The sequence below is a fragment of the Xiphophorus couchianus genome, chromosome 17 (genome assembly GCF_001444195.1).
Source record: "Xiphophorus couchianus chromosome 17, X_couchianus-1.0, whole genome shotgun sequence".
Classification (NCBI taxonomy): domain Eukaryota; kingdom Metazoa; phylum Chordata; class Actinopteri; order Cyprinodontiformes; family Poeciliidae; genus Xiphophorus; species Xiphophorus couchianus.
This window is the reverse complement of record NC_040244.1, coordinates 3761825-3780173: the sequence shown is the minus strand read 5'-3', so window position 1 is coordinate 3780173 and position 18349 is coordinate 3761825. Positions and strand designations below refer to the sequence as shown.

General features: G+C 39.0%; 2 protein-coding genes across 6 annotated transcripts in view; one reads left to right on the top strand and one right to left on the bottom strand.

Moving 5' to 3' along the window:
- The window catches only part of cacna2d4a (calcium channel, voltage-dependent, alpha 2/delta subunit 4a), a 76944-nt gene that overhangs the window by 24527 nt on the left and 34068 nt on the right, over positions 1-18349 (top strand). The gene's annotated exons all lie outside the window — the stretch shown is intronic.
- lrtm2a (leucine rich repeat transmembrane protein 2a) overlaps positions 1-18349 on the bottom strand; it is a 38879-nt gene that overhangs the window by 14730 nt on the left and 5800 nt on the right. The window contains exons 1-7 of one of the 3 annotated variants that reach the window (XM_028043933.1): positions 16588-16674; positions 11204-11334; positions 8153-8379; positions 7074-7199; positions 6650-6738; positions 5629-5786; positions 1850-4565 (exon numbers count right to left, since the gene is read on the bottom strand). In XM_028043933.1, the coding sequence (XP_027899734.1) occupies positions 4039-4565; positions 5629-5786; positions 6650-6738; positions 7074-7199; positions 8153-8353 (1101 nt within the window). In that variant the 5' untranslated portion in view covers positions 8354-8379; positions 11204-11334; positions 16588-16674 and the 3' untranslated portion in view covers positions 1850-4038. Of the gene's footprint in view, positions 1-1849; positions 4566-5628; positions 5787-6649; positions 6739-7073; positions 7200-8152; positions 8380-11203; positions 11335-16587; positions 16779-18349 lie in introns of those variants that run through there. The other 2 variants (XR_003598909.1, XM_028043932.1) reach the window with 2 other exon arrangements.

The window sequence follows — 18349 nt, the reverse complement described above, 5'->3', positions numbered from 1 at the left end:
TTTACAACAGGCTTTCATTTGTGCAACAGCACTGTTTAGTTTGCTTCTGTACATTTCTGGGTCTAGTTGTTTGGGAATTATCCTGCTGGATCCTGTTAGCCTCTACTTCTCTGAGGACTAATTCACTTTTGTGAACGTCTGCATGAACGTTTTTGTCCTTAGAAAACATAATGTGCTCTAAAGCAGAACAGTACTATACAGTCAGAGACCAGCCATAACCTGCATTAATATGTGTGTTGCTATGTTTTGATGCACGAAAAACACTACTGATGGATTTTGCCTTTTGGATGCAAATCATATCATACATTAAGGCTTTAGAGGGAGAATCTACCTTGTACACTCGTTGATTTAAGAAAAAGTGAAGGACCAATAAGGAATGATCCAGTTTGTACACAATGTGGTGCACATGCAGACCAGCTATTACTATGTAAATGATTCAATTTAGAAGATGCTGGCAGTTCTAGAAAGAGCGTCATGGTACATGTTACCAAAGTGTCAGATAGTCAGTCAGAACAAAGTGTGAAGGTCACACACACAGGAGATGCTTTGTGGATGCATTATGCAGCATTAGTGGCACTTGGCAGGTTTTGATAGAGGTTACATCTTTGATATGCATGAGGCCAGGTGGTTGGGTCATACAGCTACCTCCCATGTAGGGTGTAGAGAGGTTGCAGTGACCTGATGTTAGAAATGATGGGTACATGATGGCACCTACACCCATTGTGTTGTAAAGAAGATTCCCCGCAAGGCGGAAAATGGCACAATACCACCACTTGGCCTCATGCAAGCAGGAAATGCATTAACTTGGGAGGAGGGTACATAGTTTCTCTGTCAAATATGAGCAACCCTCTCTAATGCTATGTGCCTCAGTCTGTGGTACAACTACTACTGCTGATTCTTGGGCTGCCTTTATCGGTACACAGTAGTAACCTTGGGCCATTTATCATCTTCACTACATCAGAATCTTCTCAAAAGAAAAGTAAAGTGGAGAAACTTCTGACAATACCCAATTATGCTCATAACACACCAGGAGCCAGGGCTGTGGTAACAAAACTGGACCTTTCTATCATTCAAATGAAATCTTTCACATAAAGAGTACCAAATGTGTTACTACAGTGTTTGACAGTACAAAATGCATTGGACTGAACAGTTATCTGTTTTTATTTCTAAAAGTAGTCAGGCCAGCAAGAACGTTAATGAGAAAATCATACTGGTTTAAAACTGAAATCTTGAAGTAACATCCAACCTAAATTAAAAGTGATCAATTTCAAAGATTCAAATTCAAATTTAAATGGAACATGCCATAAGCAGACACCAATGACTTTTATACGCGAGGGAGTCATTGTGGATTTTAGTTTGGGAATGGAGTGAAATCTCTGCTTTTTCTATGAATTTCAACTACAGGAAACATTTCTGGTAATTGTTCAATGTTGAAACCTGTTTCTTCTTTACTTATTTCAGTTTTTGAGTAATTTCTAGGTATTAATTGTAGCCTTAACCAACCATGCATTGAAAATAAAAACAGTTGTTTTCTTATTTATTCTGTTGGTAGCATGTATAGAAACTGCCTGTAGCATATCGCTCAATTCATTTTGCAGCTATTTTTGGGTTGTGGTGCCCTTTTGTATGTGTCAGCTTCCTGAAAATTAAACCGTTTAAAAAGCTATTGCTTCTGCGTGTGTGCCAAATTGTAATAAAGACGGACTATGCCTTCTAGGTGGCTTATGAAAAGGGACATGAAGTTTCAGTGTGACTTAATTTAAGTTCACTCTCTTGTACTTAATGTCTACTTCTTAGTCTGATGTTAAACCATACAAAAGATGACAAAAATGAAGAAACGGCTAAAAAATGACATAAAATATATATTTTTAACTGCTTTTCTGAATGATTTATATGCTTCTCATGGGTGCACACAAGGAGGTTCAGCTAAAATAGCAAAAAAAAGTCTTGTCATTTATAAAACCTAAGATTTAATTCAAAATAACAGAGACAAGGCAGCATAAAGCCCATTCTGACACTTTAAACTCTAAGTTTCTTACATAAACTTTAGCAACTGTTGGAAGGACACAACAAATAGCTATCGCGGTGATATTAAAATCTAAATCAAAAAACCGAATCCATCAACACAACAAAGGACACATACATTGTGGGTTCATACAAGAAACCAAAAAACAGATAGATTTCTGGAATTTCTGGGCCAACACATCATAGTAGACTAGCATAATAATATCTGCAATAAAATCTGATATCAGAAACACGTTAATATTATAGGTTTATTCCAAGCCAATCAAAAATTGAGAGGGAGCTTATATTTATTTCAGGGATGCAATAAATGCTACTGAAATCACTGTCTGTGCACCTAAGAAAATTGCTCACATAAATCTTTTAGGGGAATTAATCAAATAATGGAAACAGTTTCCAAACAAACTGAATACTATGCATGTATATATAAACACAATTATGTTCCTGTCAAATCCTGCTAACAGAGAGACAATTTTCATTGCATATTGCAGACCTTTCTTGGTAAATAAAAAGAGAAACTGTTTTAAGGAAGGGATTGTTGAAAGGGGCAGATGAAATCCTTAAGCAGTGTGGAAAAAGCTTCCGCAAATATTACTGGGTAGAAAGATGGGTGAGGAGATGGAAAAACGGGAGGAGGGAGTAAAATAGCAGCTTTTTTTGATAATCCCTTTCCTTATAATCTCTCTGGGTGATTTATCTGTCTTTGAAAGGTACAGGAGGAAAGAGGCTGGAGAACGACCAGAGGGTATCTGATAAGAGAAATAAAGTGCAGAAGGGCAACATTTGTAGTTCATAGATTACATTTCATAGTCCTTAGCAGAGGACAGTGCTCTCTGAGGTTGCTGTCCATGTCACTGTAACAAACCTTTACCTCCTTGAGGGGGTAAACGGAGAATAAAATCTGTTGTCCTTTTCCCAGGAATTTTCACGATTAATCCACAAGTGAAGTTTTACTACTTCTTTTACTGATTGAGATGTTAATTTGTCCAGACCATTTTTAGAAGCTTCATCTCGCTTTTTTTTCCTGAATATGACAAGTTCATCAGCATAAAATTGCAGATAAATGCTACTGTATTTTCTGGTTAGTCTTGACAAATGAGCTTCTTATGTAGTAGTTTCTACTTGTTGATCTTTGTTAGTCCAGAAAGATCAATCGAAGCAGTGGCTACAGGTAGAGGGACGGAGGTTGATGTAGTCGCTGACATATTCTCTTGGATTTTCACACACCAGATCTTTTTTCTCTACGACTTTGGTCTCATCAGCATAGATAAGCAACTTACCAGTCCTCTTTTTGTTTTAGCATAAATATCCAAAATGTGCTTCTTAATGTCAGTCATTTCTTAGAGCTTGTAGACTAAAGGTAGTTGTTAAAATTTGCTCTGAGGACTAAATGTGTTGGAATTCAGATTTTTCCAAGTAAGCACTGGGTTTGAAGAGGAAAAGTCAGGTGATGGCACAGAATCTACGAGTCAGTGTCAACATTGGTCCAATTAACACCATACTGTGAATCCCTGAATCCTCACTCCAGGTTTGCAAATACTTACTGACCATGCAGCATGGGTGCTTCATAACATCTTAAATGATATGTTTCATAGTATAGGGACATACCAAATCTGTTTCTTTTTTGTTTTTCCTTGCCAATATAATGGCAAATTTAGTTGCAGTAGGTGGTTGGCAGGCAACTTGGAAGAATAATTGGTAAGAAATACTGCAGACAGAGAATGGGCCCAAAATTGAAGAGAAAATCAGGGAACAGATAAGGTTTGTGTGTGTGGGAGAGTATGTTAGAGAGAAGGACAAGACTGGAGGAGGTTAAAAATAGATTAAGGATGAGGAAAGGAAGACAAAAAATGGGAAAGAGGTGTCAGTATGAGAGTCAGAGGGAGAGATACAATATTGTCCGTGAGTAGAAAAACAAGCCTGTCCATCTCTCTCCTCTTAGAGCCCTTTAATTTTCATCGCTTATAGCCTTCCCCCGTTTTGACTTGCCAGCTCCTCTCTGTCCCATCTCTCTTTTTAGGCCACAGAGGAGATTTGTTTGTCTTCCCTGTCCTCCCCGTCAGCCTCTCCATCCCCCATTAGCGGCTGCCTCTTCTTCAGCTCTCTCTGGTACTTGGCCATTAGAGAAGCGTAGATGCAGCCATAAGCAGCGGCAGCCACCATCATGATGCAAACAATGCCGCACACCACGCCAGCAATCACCACCGTGCCGATGGCGCGGCGCACGCTCACGGGTCGGTAGCGGGCACGGCTGCAATCCGACGAGGCCTCGCCGCCTCCGCCGCCTCCTGTGGATGAAGAGGAGTCAACACCGGTGCTGCCGCTGTTGTCGGAAACTGGTGTTGCCCCACTTGGGATGAGAGCGCTCCTGCTGCATGGAGGGCCGCCTCCTTGTCCAGAGCGAGCACCGTCACCACCCCCTCCTCCTCCATTCTCATCTTCAAGTTGGAGGCAGTAGTTGAACATCTCCACCGGAACGCCGCGTATATCCCTCCCACGCAGGTCCTTTGGTAGTGTGCACTCCAATGCATCCACCTTACCCCCTGAAGGAAATACACAGAGGAGTTTGTTTTAAAAAAAACACACACAAAAAACCTACTCTTTACATGTGAAGCAATGCTGATTAACAAAAAAGCAAGGAAACGAAACAGAGAGGTGGCTGTTCTAACTCAAGATGAGTCATACAGCTCTTAATACAGGCACGGTATTTGCTGTGCTCAACTAAACCCTTCTACAATTTATGTGATGACATGCCTTGCTTCAGCAGAGCTGTGCCGTGTGAAAAATAAGAAATATCTGAGTCACTAATTCCCACAGACAGCACAATGATTGAGTTTTTGTTCTCTTTAAATCCTGCCTGAGCCTCCAAACTTGGTGTCCATCTTAAGGTCGCATGTCAGAAAGCCAGTGTGACCTCAAATAAGTTAAGCAAGAGCTGTGATCAAGTTGCAGGATCAAATTAGAGAAGATTATTTAGGTCAGAGTTGCTTATTAATCTTGACGCCTCACAGAAACAAGTCCTCTATCTTTAAATGCTTTGCAATTTAAGAAGCATCTTGAAAAATAAACTGAATGCATTTTATGCATTACTTCTCCTTTTTAGAGGCTAAAGTCACATGATTTCATGTTCAAGTTTGAAATGCCTTCTTGTAATTTTTTCTGCTGCTCTCATGATTATTAAATTATCACGTTCCTGTTCGTCTTTGTCGGAAGAGCGCTGAACTGAGCGAGAGTGCAGCTCAGTTAGACAGAAGAGAGCAGAATCAAAAGGAGAGCAGAATGGAGTAGAAAAAAAAGAAGAAATACTTCATTAGCAAGGCATCTGAGGCCCCAGGCATTGAGGTGAATGTAGATTTTTACACACGAGAGCAGCTGTTGGTTATCTGATGTGCTAAAAGCCTGCAGAGGCACGAAGAAAAACAATGAGAGCTGAAATGTGCGTTAACAGAGCTGGGTAGCCAAATAATAGAGCTCAAAGCATTCAAAGTCTTTCACAGCATCCAGCTGTCTCCTTTTTGAGTATTCCTTAATTTTAGAACAATATTTTAGCATTCTTTTGCCTCCTTTAATGCAATAGGGTCGGTCGTTGTAACATAAAAAATCCACCTCGGTACAGCAGCCACTCCATCCAGTGTTTGAAATCACGAAGGTTGCAGTCGCATTCCCAAGGGTTCTGTCCCAGTTCTAGGTGTTGCAGATTGACCAGTGGCTCAAACGCTGCCCTCTCCAAACCATGAAGTCTGTTGCCTGCCAGCGAGAGCCACCTTGAAAGAATAGGCAGAAAAAAAAGTTACTTAGGACAATATTATTATTTTCTGTATAGAAAATAGCAGACTTTTTTCTTGCAAAACAGAAACCGAAAATAATGATAATATGTTTACTGTATCAGAAGCCTCTGAATTCAGGCTAATACTGCAGCTCAATACATTTTTTTATTTTCCGAAAAGTTCCAAGTTCAAATCAGAATCAGAATATGATTGAAAGCAGAATTAATTTACTTTGAACATAGCATGGTTATTAGTTTCAGATGGGTTCACCTGAGAATGTCAGAAACAGGCGATCTATTGGGATTTTCACCCACAACTTCAATTTTTATCCTAGTCCAGCCCTGGTGTCAGGGTTTGGTGTAGACATTATGAAAACACAGATTCATACTACCTCAAATCAATGGTATATTCTGGCAGTGTTAGGGACACAATTTAACACACTTAGTGCCAAGTGGACATGTAAACATCACAGCCTACATTAATATTTTTGCTTAGTTTGTTCATGCCTTTATGACAAAAGTGTACTTATCTTCTGATAGCTACTTCCAGAAGTATAACACACTACGTCACAAAGCTTAAATCATCTAAAACTGTTTCATTGAACGTGACAATGAGTTCACTGTTCTCCAAAGATGTCCAAAGAAGAGCATCTATGAAGTGTGATGGATTGGGAAATTCACATCCTTAATTTGCAGCTGACAAATCTGCACCAGTTGCTTAATGCTGCATTTGTGGCATAGAGAACTGAAGTAGTTCAAAGGGCAAAAGGGGTCAAACCCGGTACTAGAAAGGTGTACCGATAAAATAGGCAGGTGAGTGTCTGTGACATTTGGAAATAATGCAAGGTGTTATATATTTACCTGAGGTGCTGCAGCTCATCCATAGAGCCTATGGGAATGGTGGACAGACCATTCAAAGACAAGTCCAGACTCTGTAGACTCCCTAAACCCTATGGAGACATTAAAAGCAGATCTTTCATTGTTTGAAGTTTATCTTTTTCCATTGTGGTGTCGGCTACTCCAGCAGTACTTTATACCTCTATCGTTGTAAGTCATCATATTTGCCTGAATTGATAAAGATATATTAAAGTGCAGGAACAAAATGTAATCTAAATGCTGAAGAAGCTTCTTTTGTTTTGACGGTAATTTAGATGTTTTGGATCATTTGATAGTGTTTAATTCTTGACTTTTTTTTTTTTTTTTTTTGCTGGATTACGGTTTTTCATGTGCCTAAGCAATTCTTTGAATGTACAAAATATAATGCAGTACAATGTCCAGTGCCTACCTGGAAGAGCTCTCTGTCCATTACTGTTAGTGAGTTGTTGTGCAGAGTCAGTCTTGTCAGGTTGGACATGTCTCTAAACAATCCGGCTGGTAAATTGTCCAGGTAGTTATTTGAAAGGTTCAGCTCCTAAAATGCACAGAAATGTACTTCATCAGTGTTTTGTTTCTCGTGTTATACTTGTTTAAGATGGTTATAATATTTCTGACAAAAACAATAGTTAGGAAGGAAGCCATGGACCACAAATGTCCAGTCTGCTATGGTTGTTCAGCTCAATTTGTCTGTTATTATCATCATAATCATCTATTTATTCCAGACACAAAAAAGGTCTATAGTAGAAAGATAAAACAAACAAAATAAGAAGTAAAAAAAACACAAAAAACCCACTTATAATACTGTCTGCTTCAATCTTAGCCAATCACATTCTTACAACTTGCTTGTGCAATTCCAGTTGCACTTTGCTTGTGCACTGGAACAAGCAAATGATACCTGAGGCAATTCTCTCTTTATTTTACCAACCAAGAGTAAAATTAAGATCACAAGTGTCATATAATTTTTTTGAAAAAAATCATACTGTCATCTGCAAACAGTGTACTCAGTCAACAACACGGTACTGTATTTGAAATAGATTTAGTGTCGGTTTTCAAGAACAATCTTTTTTAAACTGTCCTCAGAGCTGCAGCCCAACTTAGATTGTGACATATTAAGGGCCAAAATAGGAGATGGCAGACAGATCAGAACTTTGCTAATTGATAACGAGCTGAGCCATGCCAACTGTGTGGGATGAATTTCACTGTGGACCAGCCACTCGGCTCATTTAGAAATCCCATGTGTAAACAGGCCAACATTGAGGCACAGATTGCAGCTTGAGCCGGTTTGTCAAATGTAATTAAGCTGAGCGCAGACATTTTCTGTTTGTCACTCAATACTTGACTTTCCATGGAGTTTCAGTTCCTATCCTGTTGTTTTTAGTGTGTAGTTTAAAAAAATAACCTGTTGTCCATTATAAACAACAACAAAACAGGTAATGTTCGAAGATTAGGCAAATATGTTCTGAAAATGATTAACAAATGACTGCAGACCTCCAGAGAGGATAGGTTAGCAAAGGATGAGGCTCCCAGTGAGGCGAACTTGTTGTTGGCTAGAAGCAGGGAGCGACTCCCTGGAGGCAGGAGGTGCATAGGAGGCAGGGAGGAAAGTCCACGTTCCCCACAGTCAACCACAAGGGTGTCCGAGGAGCAGAAACAAGGAGGAGGGCACAAGGATGCTGGGAAAAGCAACATGGCCAAGAGGCTCAGGACACAGAAGACTGGAAAAAAAAAACAGAGAGACATTGATAAACTCATTATTCAGTTCTTAAAATGAAATATTAATTCAGACATCTGCTTTTTTGGAAATTGTGATAGTACTTCTCAGTGGAAAAACCTCCATTTTAGTTCTTTATTCTTTTCTTATACATCGGTATTATACTTTGATGGCTTCACTATTGTAACTTTGAGGGCTTAGTCTTAGACTTAATCTCTATAGATTTGCAACAGTCTTGCGTATAAAATTCCCAGTTTTCTCTTTGTCTGCAATTAAGGCCAAAAATTGCTGAGACAACAAAAAGAACCAAAATGTCAAGACTAGTTTCTACATTTACTGTTTCTTCTTCCACACACTGTATGTCTAGGCATAGAAGAACCGCAACCGAAGCCCACTGTTTAGGAAACGTGTTTGTGTTTCAAGTTAACAGCACCCTTGCAAGAGAAATCCCTCTTTTTCACATCATGCTGTTTTCCTGCTGACGTGAGTCATCTTTTACAATCCGTTTCTTTTTTTAATTTGACCTGTTTACTTTGGACTACTCTAGACTTCTGTTCTTCCCTTTCTCTCCTCCTCTGATTTAATTTTCCTTCATAAATCTGGGTAATATTTGCTCTTTCTTTTTTTTCCTACTGTTTATATAAAGATAAATCGGACTGTTGCTGTCTTCACTCTGCACGTCTCTGCCTCCCAGTAGACTCTCTTTATATCTCTCATTCCCCTTCACTTCAAGCCTCTCAGCACTTCTCTGTATTCCCTCAGTGTCTCGTTACACTGGTTGACTTTGTTTCCAGCCAATGGCTTATCGGCACGACTTTTATCTCTCTGTTTATGTGTGAGTGGGCATATGCTTGTGCAACTACGTGTGCACGTGTGAAGCATCCACAAAGCGTGATATTAAAAAAATAAAATCCTCTCTCTAAACTCCAGGCACAGAGACTTTATGCTGCCTCCTTGGCTCACCTGCAGATTTTATCACTTGCATCTTATTAGCATTCATTTCTTAATAGTTGAGAACATTTTGATTTTCTGTCAGTAGTTCAGTCAGTAGTTGTATTTTCTCCAATTCTTATTCCATCTGTTTTTCTTCTCATAATCACCCTTGGGTGAGTTGGTCATGATTGTGTGAGTGTTGATATTGTTTGCAGTCAGTGGCTCAATGTAATAGAAGATAGATTTTTGTTACAAAGTGCTTTGCCCTAAACTGTTTTTTTTTCCTCTTTTTGTCATACTTTAGATGTTTAAGATCATCTAACAAATTTTAATAATCTGACTAAGATAATTTGTACTCAAAATGGTTTCATCCTTTGCTGTTTTACTTGTTCAAGGGAAAAAGCAAGTAACATATCTAAACCATCCTGGTTCTATTCAAAAATATACTTATAAAAAACCAAAGAAATATGCAGAATAAAGACATAGCTTAAATAGAACAAGCCGAACAACATGAAGTATGATAAAAGATCTCAACACTTAATGGGCCTTTCTAACAAAATGAGAAACAAGCCTCAGAAAAAGTCCTTTAGCTATTTCTAAGACTTTGGGACTGAACTGAACTGCAGTAAGAACCATTGTCTACAAAAAATGAAATGCTGCCATGAATAACGTGTCTAGTACTACTCCAGTCACAGTGCTGTGGGTGTGAACCAGCTACATCTATATGCACCACTATCACAAAACCTGCTCTTCTGGCTAAAACCTAAATATTAATTTAAAGCTTTAGCACATTATATTCATTTTATCTGGCAGACTTAATTTTGTTTGACAGTGTCTCTCTTCGACAATGCCTTTTGACACCTTCAGAGCTTCATCTGTCTGTAAGTTTATATCCAGAGGCCTCTGGGTGACACTGGACCCTGCTATGATGTCATCACCACAGGCACTTCTGTTACTGAGCCCAGTTGCATGTTATCAAGGCACAAGCTGTTTTCCATGCAAGTGGCAGACTTACTGCTATCTTGTTACGGGGATGACCAGCTGTCCTCCACACAGAGGACTCACTGGTCTGTATTTCTTCCCTCGTCCATGTTTCACATCGGCTCTGAGTTTAAATTTGAACTCCGGGGCTCCCAGTGCTGGTTACATTTCCTGACATATTATTTTGGTCCCTCGTATGATCCAAGAAAAAGCATTTCAAATTCCAACTTGATTTGTTTTGTTGTTTTGAGTTTTTTAGATTAAATCTTCATTTATGGATGAGTAAACTCAGTTTTTGTATAGATGCATTTTAGAAATCTGAGAAATATAGCCTACATTTTCCTCAGCCCCACCTTTTCTTGGAGTTGTAGCTCAGATTTCCTTTAGAAATAGTTAAAGGTGTGCCTTCTGGAAGAGTCTTTGACTAATGCTGTATGTCAGTTTAGGTGTATAGATTTCTTACATGGATTTTAGGCAGCCACGGTGTGGGGCTGACAATGTCTGTTGGCTCAAAGAAACGCATAAAAAGCAGATAGCCACGAACGAAGCCCTAGCTGCAGAGCCATAAGATTAAATGCAGAGAGAACGCAGAAAAGAGAGAAAGCCGTTAGATTTCAAACCTGGCCATTAAGTCCACATGACGTTGTTTCCATCATATGCTGAACTGTTTGTCCTGACTCTCTTTTTAAAATAGGAGTATAATTGCTTACCTAAACACAGGAAATCACTGTCTCCCACATGCAGACACCCAAACACACTTTGACAAACATGCAGGATCTAAGAATAAGCAGCAGGGACAGGGTGTTTGGGTTTATTCTCTGCTTGTGCTGACATTGTGATGGGAGGAAAGAGCACATAAGAGCTTGTTCTCGTACATTTCTAAAAAAAATATTGATAGTATTAAGAATATTTACCTATTTTTGTCTTCTCTTTCTTCTACTCCCCTCTCTGCTTCCTCTTGTTTTTCTCTCTTTTTTATTCACAATATCTCCACTTTAATCCCCTTTGTCTTCCATTTTAGTTACACCTCTGATGAATCCTATACCTGAGAGACAGTATTATTATTTTAGCCGGGGAAAATACACGTCTCCTTCAAATTCATGCTATTTCCAGCAATTTGTTGTGACAGATGGGCCTGTTCTCATGATATAGAGGTTGTAGATTGTTTGATATGTGGTGACTTTTTAGTGTTAATTACAGGAGAAAAAGGTAAGACAAAGATGAGTGTAAAGTGAAACCAAGTTTGCTGGATAAATTCGACACATCATATGTGTAAAGTTGTAGAAGTGATTGCTTGAACACTTTAAGACTATGTAAAACTGCAATATCCAAGTCAAGTCCTAGAGTTACTATCCTGCCACTTTTAGATGCATTTCTGCTCCAACACACCTGAATCAAATTGCTGGATTCCCTCATCATTCAGCTCTGGAGAGGCCTGGTAACATGCCATTTATTTAAAACCGGGTGCGTTGGAGAAGGGATGCAACGAGAAGTTGCAGGATGGTGTGGTAGCTCCCCAGAACTCGACTTGGACACTCTTGATGAAAAAATGATGAACACATTTGATGTCTTGTGCTGCTCACAGATTCTTCAAACTGTGTTGCTAAACTAAATTAATTAAGCTAATCCTCTACCAAAGACTGAATTCTTAAGTTCACACATAAGACATTTGTTCTGTAAAGACTGTATTTTAATGCTAAAGACTTTTGATTGGGTGGCATTCTGGAGAGGTCTGGAGAAGTAGGGGAGTTAAATATTTTCCCAGTATTTATTGTAATGATGGAGAAAAGTCAGGAAAATATGGGGTATTTATGATTGATATTGTCATTGTATGTTTCTCAGATTTTTGTAGCTATATTTAGTATGTATATGTAATTTGTTATTGAGAAATAGGTTTACTCGTCTTTTCAGAATCTTGAACACTTGAACAGCATATTTGTAATTGAATCTAGCAAACTCATTGCCAGCTAGTGTTTATTATTACATAGTGGGGTCACAGTTTATTTCTGTCACCTTTGCAGTCTCCATAGTGATGTACATCTGAGCTATAATATAAATTATATTCTTCGAGTTTGTGAGTCTAAGCACTTAGCCAATTAACCTGCATCAGTATTATTATTTGATAAAATGCCATGTTTTTCTGCCCGGCACATTCTTGCTCAAACTACTTAAGGGAAGCTGCTGCTGTATATGTACATTTGGTATCCTGCTTGCACCCAGATTATGGTCCAGAGCCCATAATCTTTAGCTAGTGGTCACACTGTTGTACAAATGAGAAAAATTAAATTCCCACTATTTTGTTTATTAAATTCCGAAATACAAGCCATGGGCAGAAAAAATCTAATATGCATGACAAACTGCATAAAGAACGAGCCAATATGAGTGCATTTAAAAGGGATGGAAAATGTACTTGGACAAAAATTACTGTTCACAAAATTACACTTTAATCTCATTAAATTAATTTGAATTTGCTTAAACACGTCAACTGAAAGCGTTCTTAAAGTTTGCATGATTTGGCTTATTGGCAAACAAGCTGTCCTTCCAATCACCTCCTGAGCCTCATAAAGCAGCATGTGAAAGCTCCACCATATTTGTCAAATACAGACGATGATAAATTGCTGCATCATAAAGCAAACTGAATATTTCAGGGAACTGACTATTGTCATTACCCAGAAAGCATCTTATTTCTTCTACTGACCAAACAAATGGCCATCAGCAGAAAGGAAAGCAGCAAGGACTTAGCCTAGCATAAGGTTAACTGGATTACTGAATGCTATTGATAAAGCTGACACTGTGCCTGAACCACCAAAAACAGTGTCACCCACAATATAGCAACCTGATAGCTTCTTCAAGTGTCCTGACATTTATAACTTTGAAGTTAGTTTTCCATGTCTGTACTACAAGCCAGTTAAATGAATTGCTGTAATCTCTCTATTCTGACCCTTATGAAGCACTTTTTGCCCACTAAACTACATTATAGCTGCACTTAGCTTAATGCTGTCATTATTTGGCGTTTTTCCAAACTAAGTATTCCAAACCCAGACTGCATTATTTGCTGTTTAAAAGCCAATTCTGAACCACCTTCACTCACACAACATCAGTCTCTGTCCCAGTTTTCGCTAAAAGCAATGAGCTATTGGGCTCTATTTGGGGCCGTTAAAAGTGTCCAAAAGCAAACACACACACCCACACCCCTACACGCACACAGATACAATGTATATTCATTCATGTGGATAGGAATTATTCCGTGCTTTCTGTGTACAATTGTGTGTTGATACCCTCTGCTGGGACTGTGAAAGCCTAAAGGCACCATATGGTCTCCCTGTCATTTGTAGATTTGTCTACTTCATCTTTCCGTCTCTCTTCCATTTTTTTGATCTCACATCTCCCATTTGTCCTCCTCTGCTCCCCCGACTGCTTCCTTTCTTTGTCACTCATACTTTCTTTTGTCTTCCTCCAGTTTACTCCAATCTGCTGTTGAATTTCACTTTTTTTACTTTGCACTTTTTAAATTTTTTGATATTTTAGCATTACTTTACAGTAGAATAATTACATATTGATTGTTCAAATGTAATGTCAAAGACCAAGACTTAATTTGAAATCCACTTTAAACCTCCATCACCCAAGTATATACTTTCTCTTGCACTTCAATGGCATAGAACAATGAATGGTCACAAAATAACTTCAGATGAAACTTTTTCCCTTAATATTGGTTCAGTTTACTAGCACTTCCAGTAAGTCAGACAAATAGAGATACAACAACACAAACAACATCTATAGCCAGTATACTAATTTTATATTATTGTATGTGCTGTTTCACATTTACCCTTTATTAGAATTACTATTAAACGAACAATTATTCATACCCATAGAATATTTGGATTGAAAATGATTTTGCATTCAAGCAGGAACTTTGCTTTTGGTTGGAAATGAGACCAGCATGTCTCAACAGCTTATTGAACAATTTAAAAGCGGAGTCAGTTTAATCTCTTTTACCATGCTATGAAATGCTATAGCTGAGAAGAACGGCTGAGTTTCACTTCAACACAATGTGGACTACAGAAAGGCATATTAAAGGCTCTTGATCATTTCTCCGGGGTTCCCAGTAGAAAACGTTTTTTCCTCTGCTGCAGCCACCAGAAAGGTGTGTGTATTGATGTAGATGATCTGTGTGGGTGTGCTGAGGTTCTGATGGATAGTGTTGCCCTGTTATTAAGTGTGCCTGGTGTTACCACAGCAGCTTGTGGGGGTGTTTTCTTTGCAAGGCTCCTCTTGAAGATCCAAAACTTATCCAACAATTCTACCAGGATCATCCATGTTTTTCTTTTTCCTTTTTCTCTGGTTTAAGATTTATATGGCTTTGCACAGATAGCAGCATTAGTTTGCACAGCACAAACTAATTTCAGATGTAAAAAAGTAGCGCAGTGTTTGCCCATTATTTAAAAGTCTCTGCAGTATTTTTCAGTCATATTGTTTAATCTACAACATGTGTGTGAATGAAATAAGTAAAGAAAGGAAAGATTATGGTCTGCTGGAGAATGGCAGGGAGGAGACATGAATAAAAAGGAGAGCAGTGACAAAGGAAGAAAGAAAAGTGATAAGCAATTTTAAAAAATTTGTCATGTTACAATCACAAACTTTAATATATCATTTTGGGACAGACCAAACCAATACAAAGTAGTGAAGAGGAAGTAGAAATGAAACATGGTTTAGTCAGTATTTTTCCATTCAGAAATATCAACATTTCTGTCTAGCTGCTCTGAATCAGCTCTTTATACTGTAGAACCACCTTTTACTGCAAGTACTCCTGTAAGTTTTTTTTCTAACACGTCTCTCTACAAGCTCTTCCTGATTGTAGGCTTGAAATTATACCTGTTAATCTTTGCAAAATAGCTCGAGGTCAGTCAGGCTGCTACAGGAGTTTTCTACTTGTTTAAAAGAGAGCTATTCCTTATAACCGTTGCAGCACACTCACTCAGCATGAGGCATTGCTAAAAAGTTAACAACGAAGTGTAATCAACCGTCCACTGTCGCAAGATGCTCATTCTGGAGGTGGGATTGCTGACAAGTTAATGACTCGATACAGTCAGCTGGGTTTCCTGGATACTACTGGCATAACCAGCTGAACTTGACTCTAATGTACAGTATTATACCCAGAATCACATTGGAATGTATATAATTGAATTTTAATGTGTCAGAACTGTCTCAAGTCTTCCTGCTATAGGAAGACCCTCTGTATTGATTTATATTTACTTTACCTCCATCCATGTTTGCACTGTAAGGTCTTGGGATATTAGTTTATGACCTCCAATCCAGTTCTGTTGAGGACTTCACAGAACAACTGTCTTTATTCTTACATTTCAGGAGGCACACAGTGGAACTGCACTAATTTGGTGACTTCTTAAAGACTTTGTTTTATTTAAGGTGTTAGATTTAAAGGACTGTAATACAAAGGCACAATTTTTAGATTTGTACCTTTAAGCAATTTTGAATCCGTTTTTTAAGCTTTTAAGATCTGTAAAATCCCAAAACATTCAAATTTGTTGTTGTAACATGATAAAATGTAAAAGTGCCCTAATAAACGTTTTTATGGCACTTTAAGTGACCATGTAATAATAACAATAAGCCATGAGGAATGCGTCAACTGAAACAGAGAGTGGTTTACTGAAACATTCAGTCTCGGTTTTCCATGTTGTTGCTCAGCTGTTCTTATGTTACAGTTGAGGCACAGATGGGCTGTTCAAGTGAAGAAAAGCTGTAAAGGTTGGGTATGGGTCAAGGGCTTAGAGCAGGAACTTTAACACCGACACATGAGGAGGATTATGTCACAGAGTCATACCACAGAAATACAGTGGCTGCTTTTCTTGTCAACAACCCACATGGTTAAGCCACAGAAAGACAATATGAGTGACGGAAAAGAGAGGCAATGTCTGTGCTGCAGCTTTCTACTTTGCTAGCGGAGAAAAAAGAAAGAAGGGGGAAAAAACTGTTCAGATCCATCTTCGTCTTCTTCCTCCCGCTGTGTTTTGTTTCTACGGACTTCCGCCCGCACTAAAACATACTCTCTTTTGGGATTTCACCAACAGACTTTGGCACGTGCCGTCAGAGCCTTCATCTTTTGTGTTTGTGTGTATGTGTGAGTCCGATCACGCTGCGCATGCTAACATTAGCAGCTGTCAAAACAGGCAGTATTCCTGCTCCCTCGCGGAGTTAGGAGCACAGCAGAGCAGAGTTGAGTAGGATTGAAGCAGAGTATTTCTTTTTGGAGGTTTGTTTGGGTTTTTTTCTGTCAACTCACCGCGTCTGGTCAAGAAGATGGTAGCGCCGGTTGGGGGGAGGCCAGTGCTCCCAGGGGGGTGGATGTAGAGGGGCATGACACAGAAGTGTGCGGCCTTCCTCTGCCAGAGGAGTGGGGCAGTGAAGGGGTCAAGCCGTCATTCCTGCAGCTCCCACATGAACAGTGACTGAGGAAAAGCTGCAGCAAGTCACCTGAACAGGGAGACAAAAGACAAGTGAGACAAACATGTCCTTAACCCAGGTCATACCACATTATTTGGTGATATGATGCGTGACCTTTGAAAAAAATACACAGGAGTGAGTTTGCATATGCATTCATTAAAGAGCGTTTGTGTGTCCGTAAGTCTGCAATTTTCATGGCTTGTGTGCACGAAGGTGGATGTGTACGCAGGTGTCAGGCAGGAACGCGCCAGAAATTTTGAGGCATGAATAATAAATGTGTTTTTAGTAGTTCAAGCAATCAATTTGTGTTAACAAAAACAGAGCACCGCCTGCTGCTGTGTGAGAGTCGCGGGGTATGACGGCGGAAACGTAGGGCACAGAAACAAAGGCTCCCAGAAAAACAAATGGTAATTCAAACAGCATTTCATATACAGGTTAGGACAGATTTATTGAACGCCTCTGGCAAAGATGTACGCTTAAAATAAATGAATGTTATATTTTAGCCGCATAATCTCGCACTGACAAGTTAATGAACATCCAACTTGTAATATGAGTGTATTTAATCAGTCAGGAAGTAGCTCCCACATTGAGAAATAATTGTTTTAACAAAATCATCAGTGGGACAGATATTGGCACCCCTACCAATCTCTTTAAATTAAATGTCACTGAAGCATTTTTTAATTAAGCTTGACTTTTTAAAGACTGAGAGTTTTTAGTGATCTTTAATAAGTAGTCCATAATTTTGTGTTTCCCTGAGGTGGAAAAGACATGACACAGGGCTCATTCCTTTAAGCCGGAGGCAAGAGGCTAGTCGTGGTTATACCAGCAAATAAGGTGAGCAGGGATGTTAAGAGAGATTAAGAGAAAGTTAACTGTTGGGAAAACTGTGGTAAAACGGAGGCATCAACTTTTTTCTACCATCATAAATGTAAGCAGATGTGTTTAAAACACTTGGAATTTCAGAATACGTTTTGTTCTCGCAATAAAATCACATATTATAGTCTCTGGAGGACATTGAGGTTTTGATTCTTCAATAAGGTTGAACTTTAGCCTGACAAAAGAAAGTTTTCTTGTTATTGTTGTGTTATAAGGTGTAATAACTCCTTGGTTTGAAAGGCTGGTCTGCACCTTAATATGACACAACTGTTGACTCAAAGCCTATGGGCCAACCAGTGCAATTTTCAAATGCTGCCTTTTTCCCAACTAGCATGAAATCCAATCAGAGGCGTGTGAAATGCGGGACTAATCAAATTAATATGTTTGTGGGGAAAACTTGAAAGCATGCCGTGTTTTTCTTTGGGGCTCGTCTTCCCATAGTGTTGACAAGAAAATAATGTGCATTAGGGGCTTGTGCTGTGCACCATAATTATGTAAATCTCCACCTGCAGCACATTAAACAGCAAGATAGGAAAGAGAAAATGGTGTGATAAACTGTATCAAGGTGAACGGGAGGTCAGTGAGAGTGCAGCTGACTGTCAAGCAGTCACTTCCGCGAGTAACATTCATCTGTCTGTCAGTAGTATCAACAGGTCATTTACAGATGGTTAAATATGGAAATTGAGGAAGAGGAGAGAGAACGAGAACAGGTGAAGTCAGAGAGA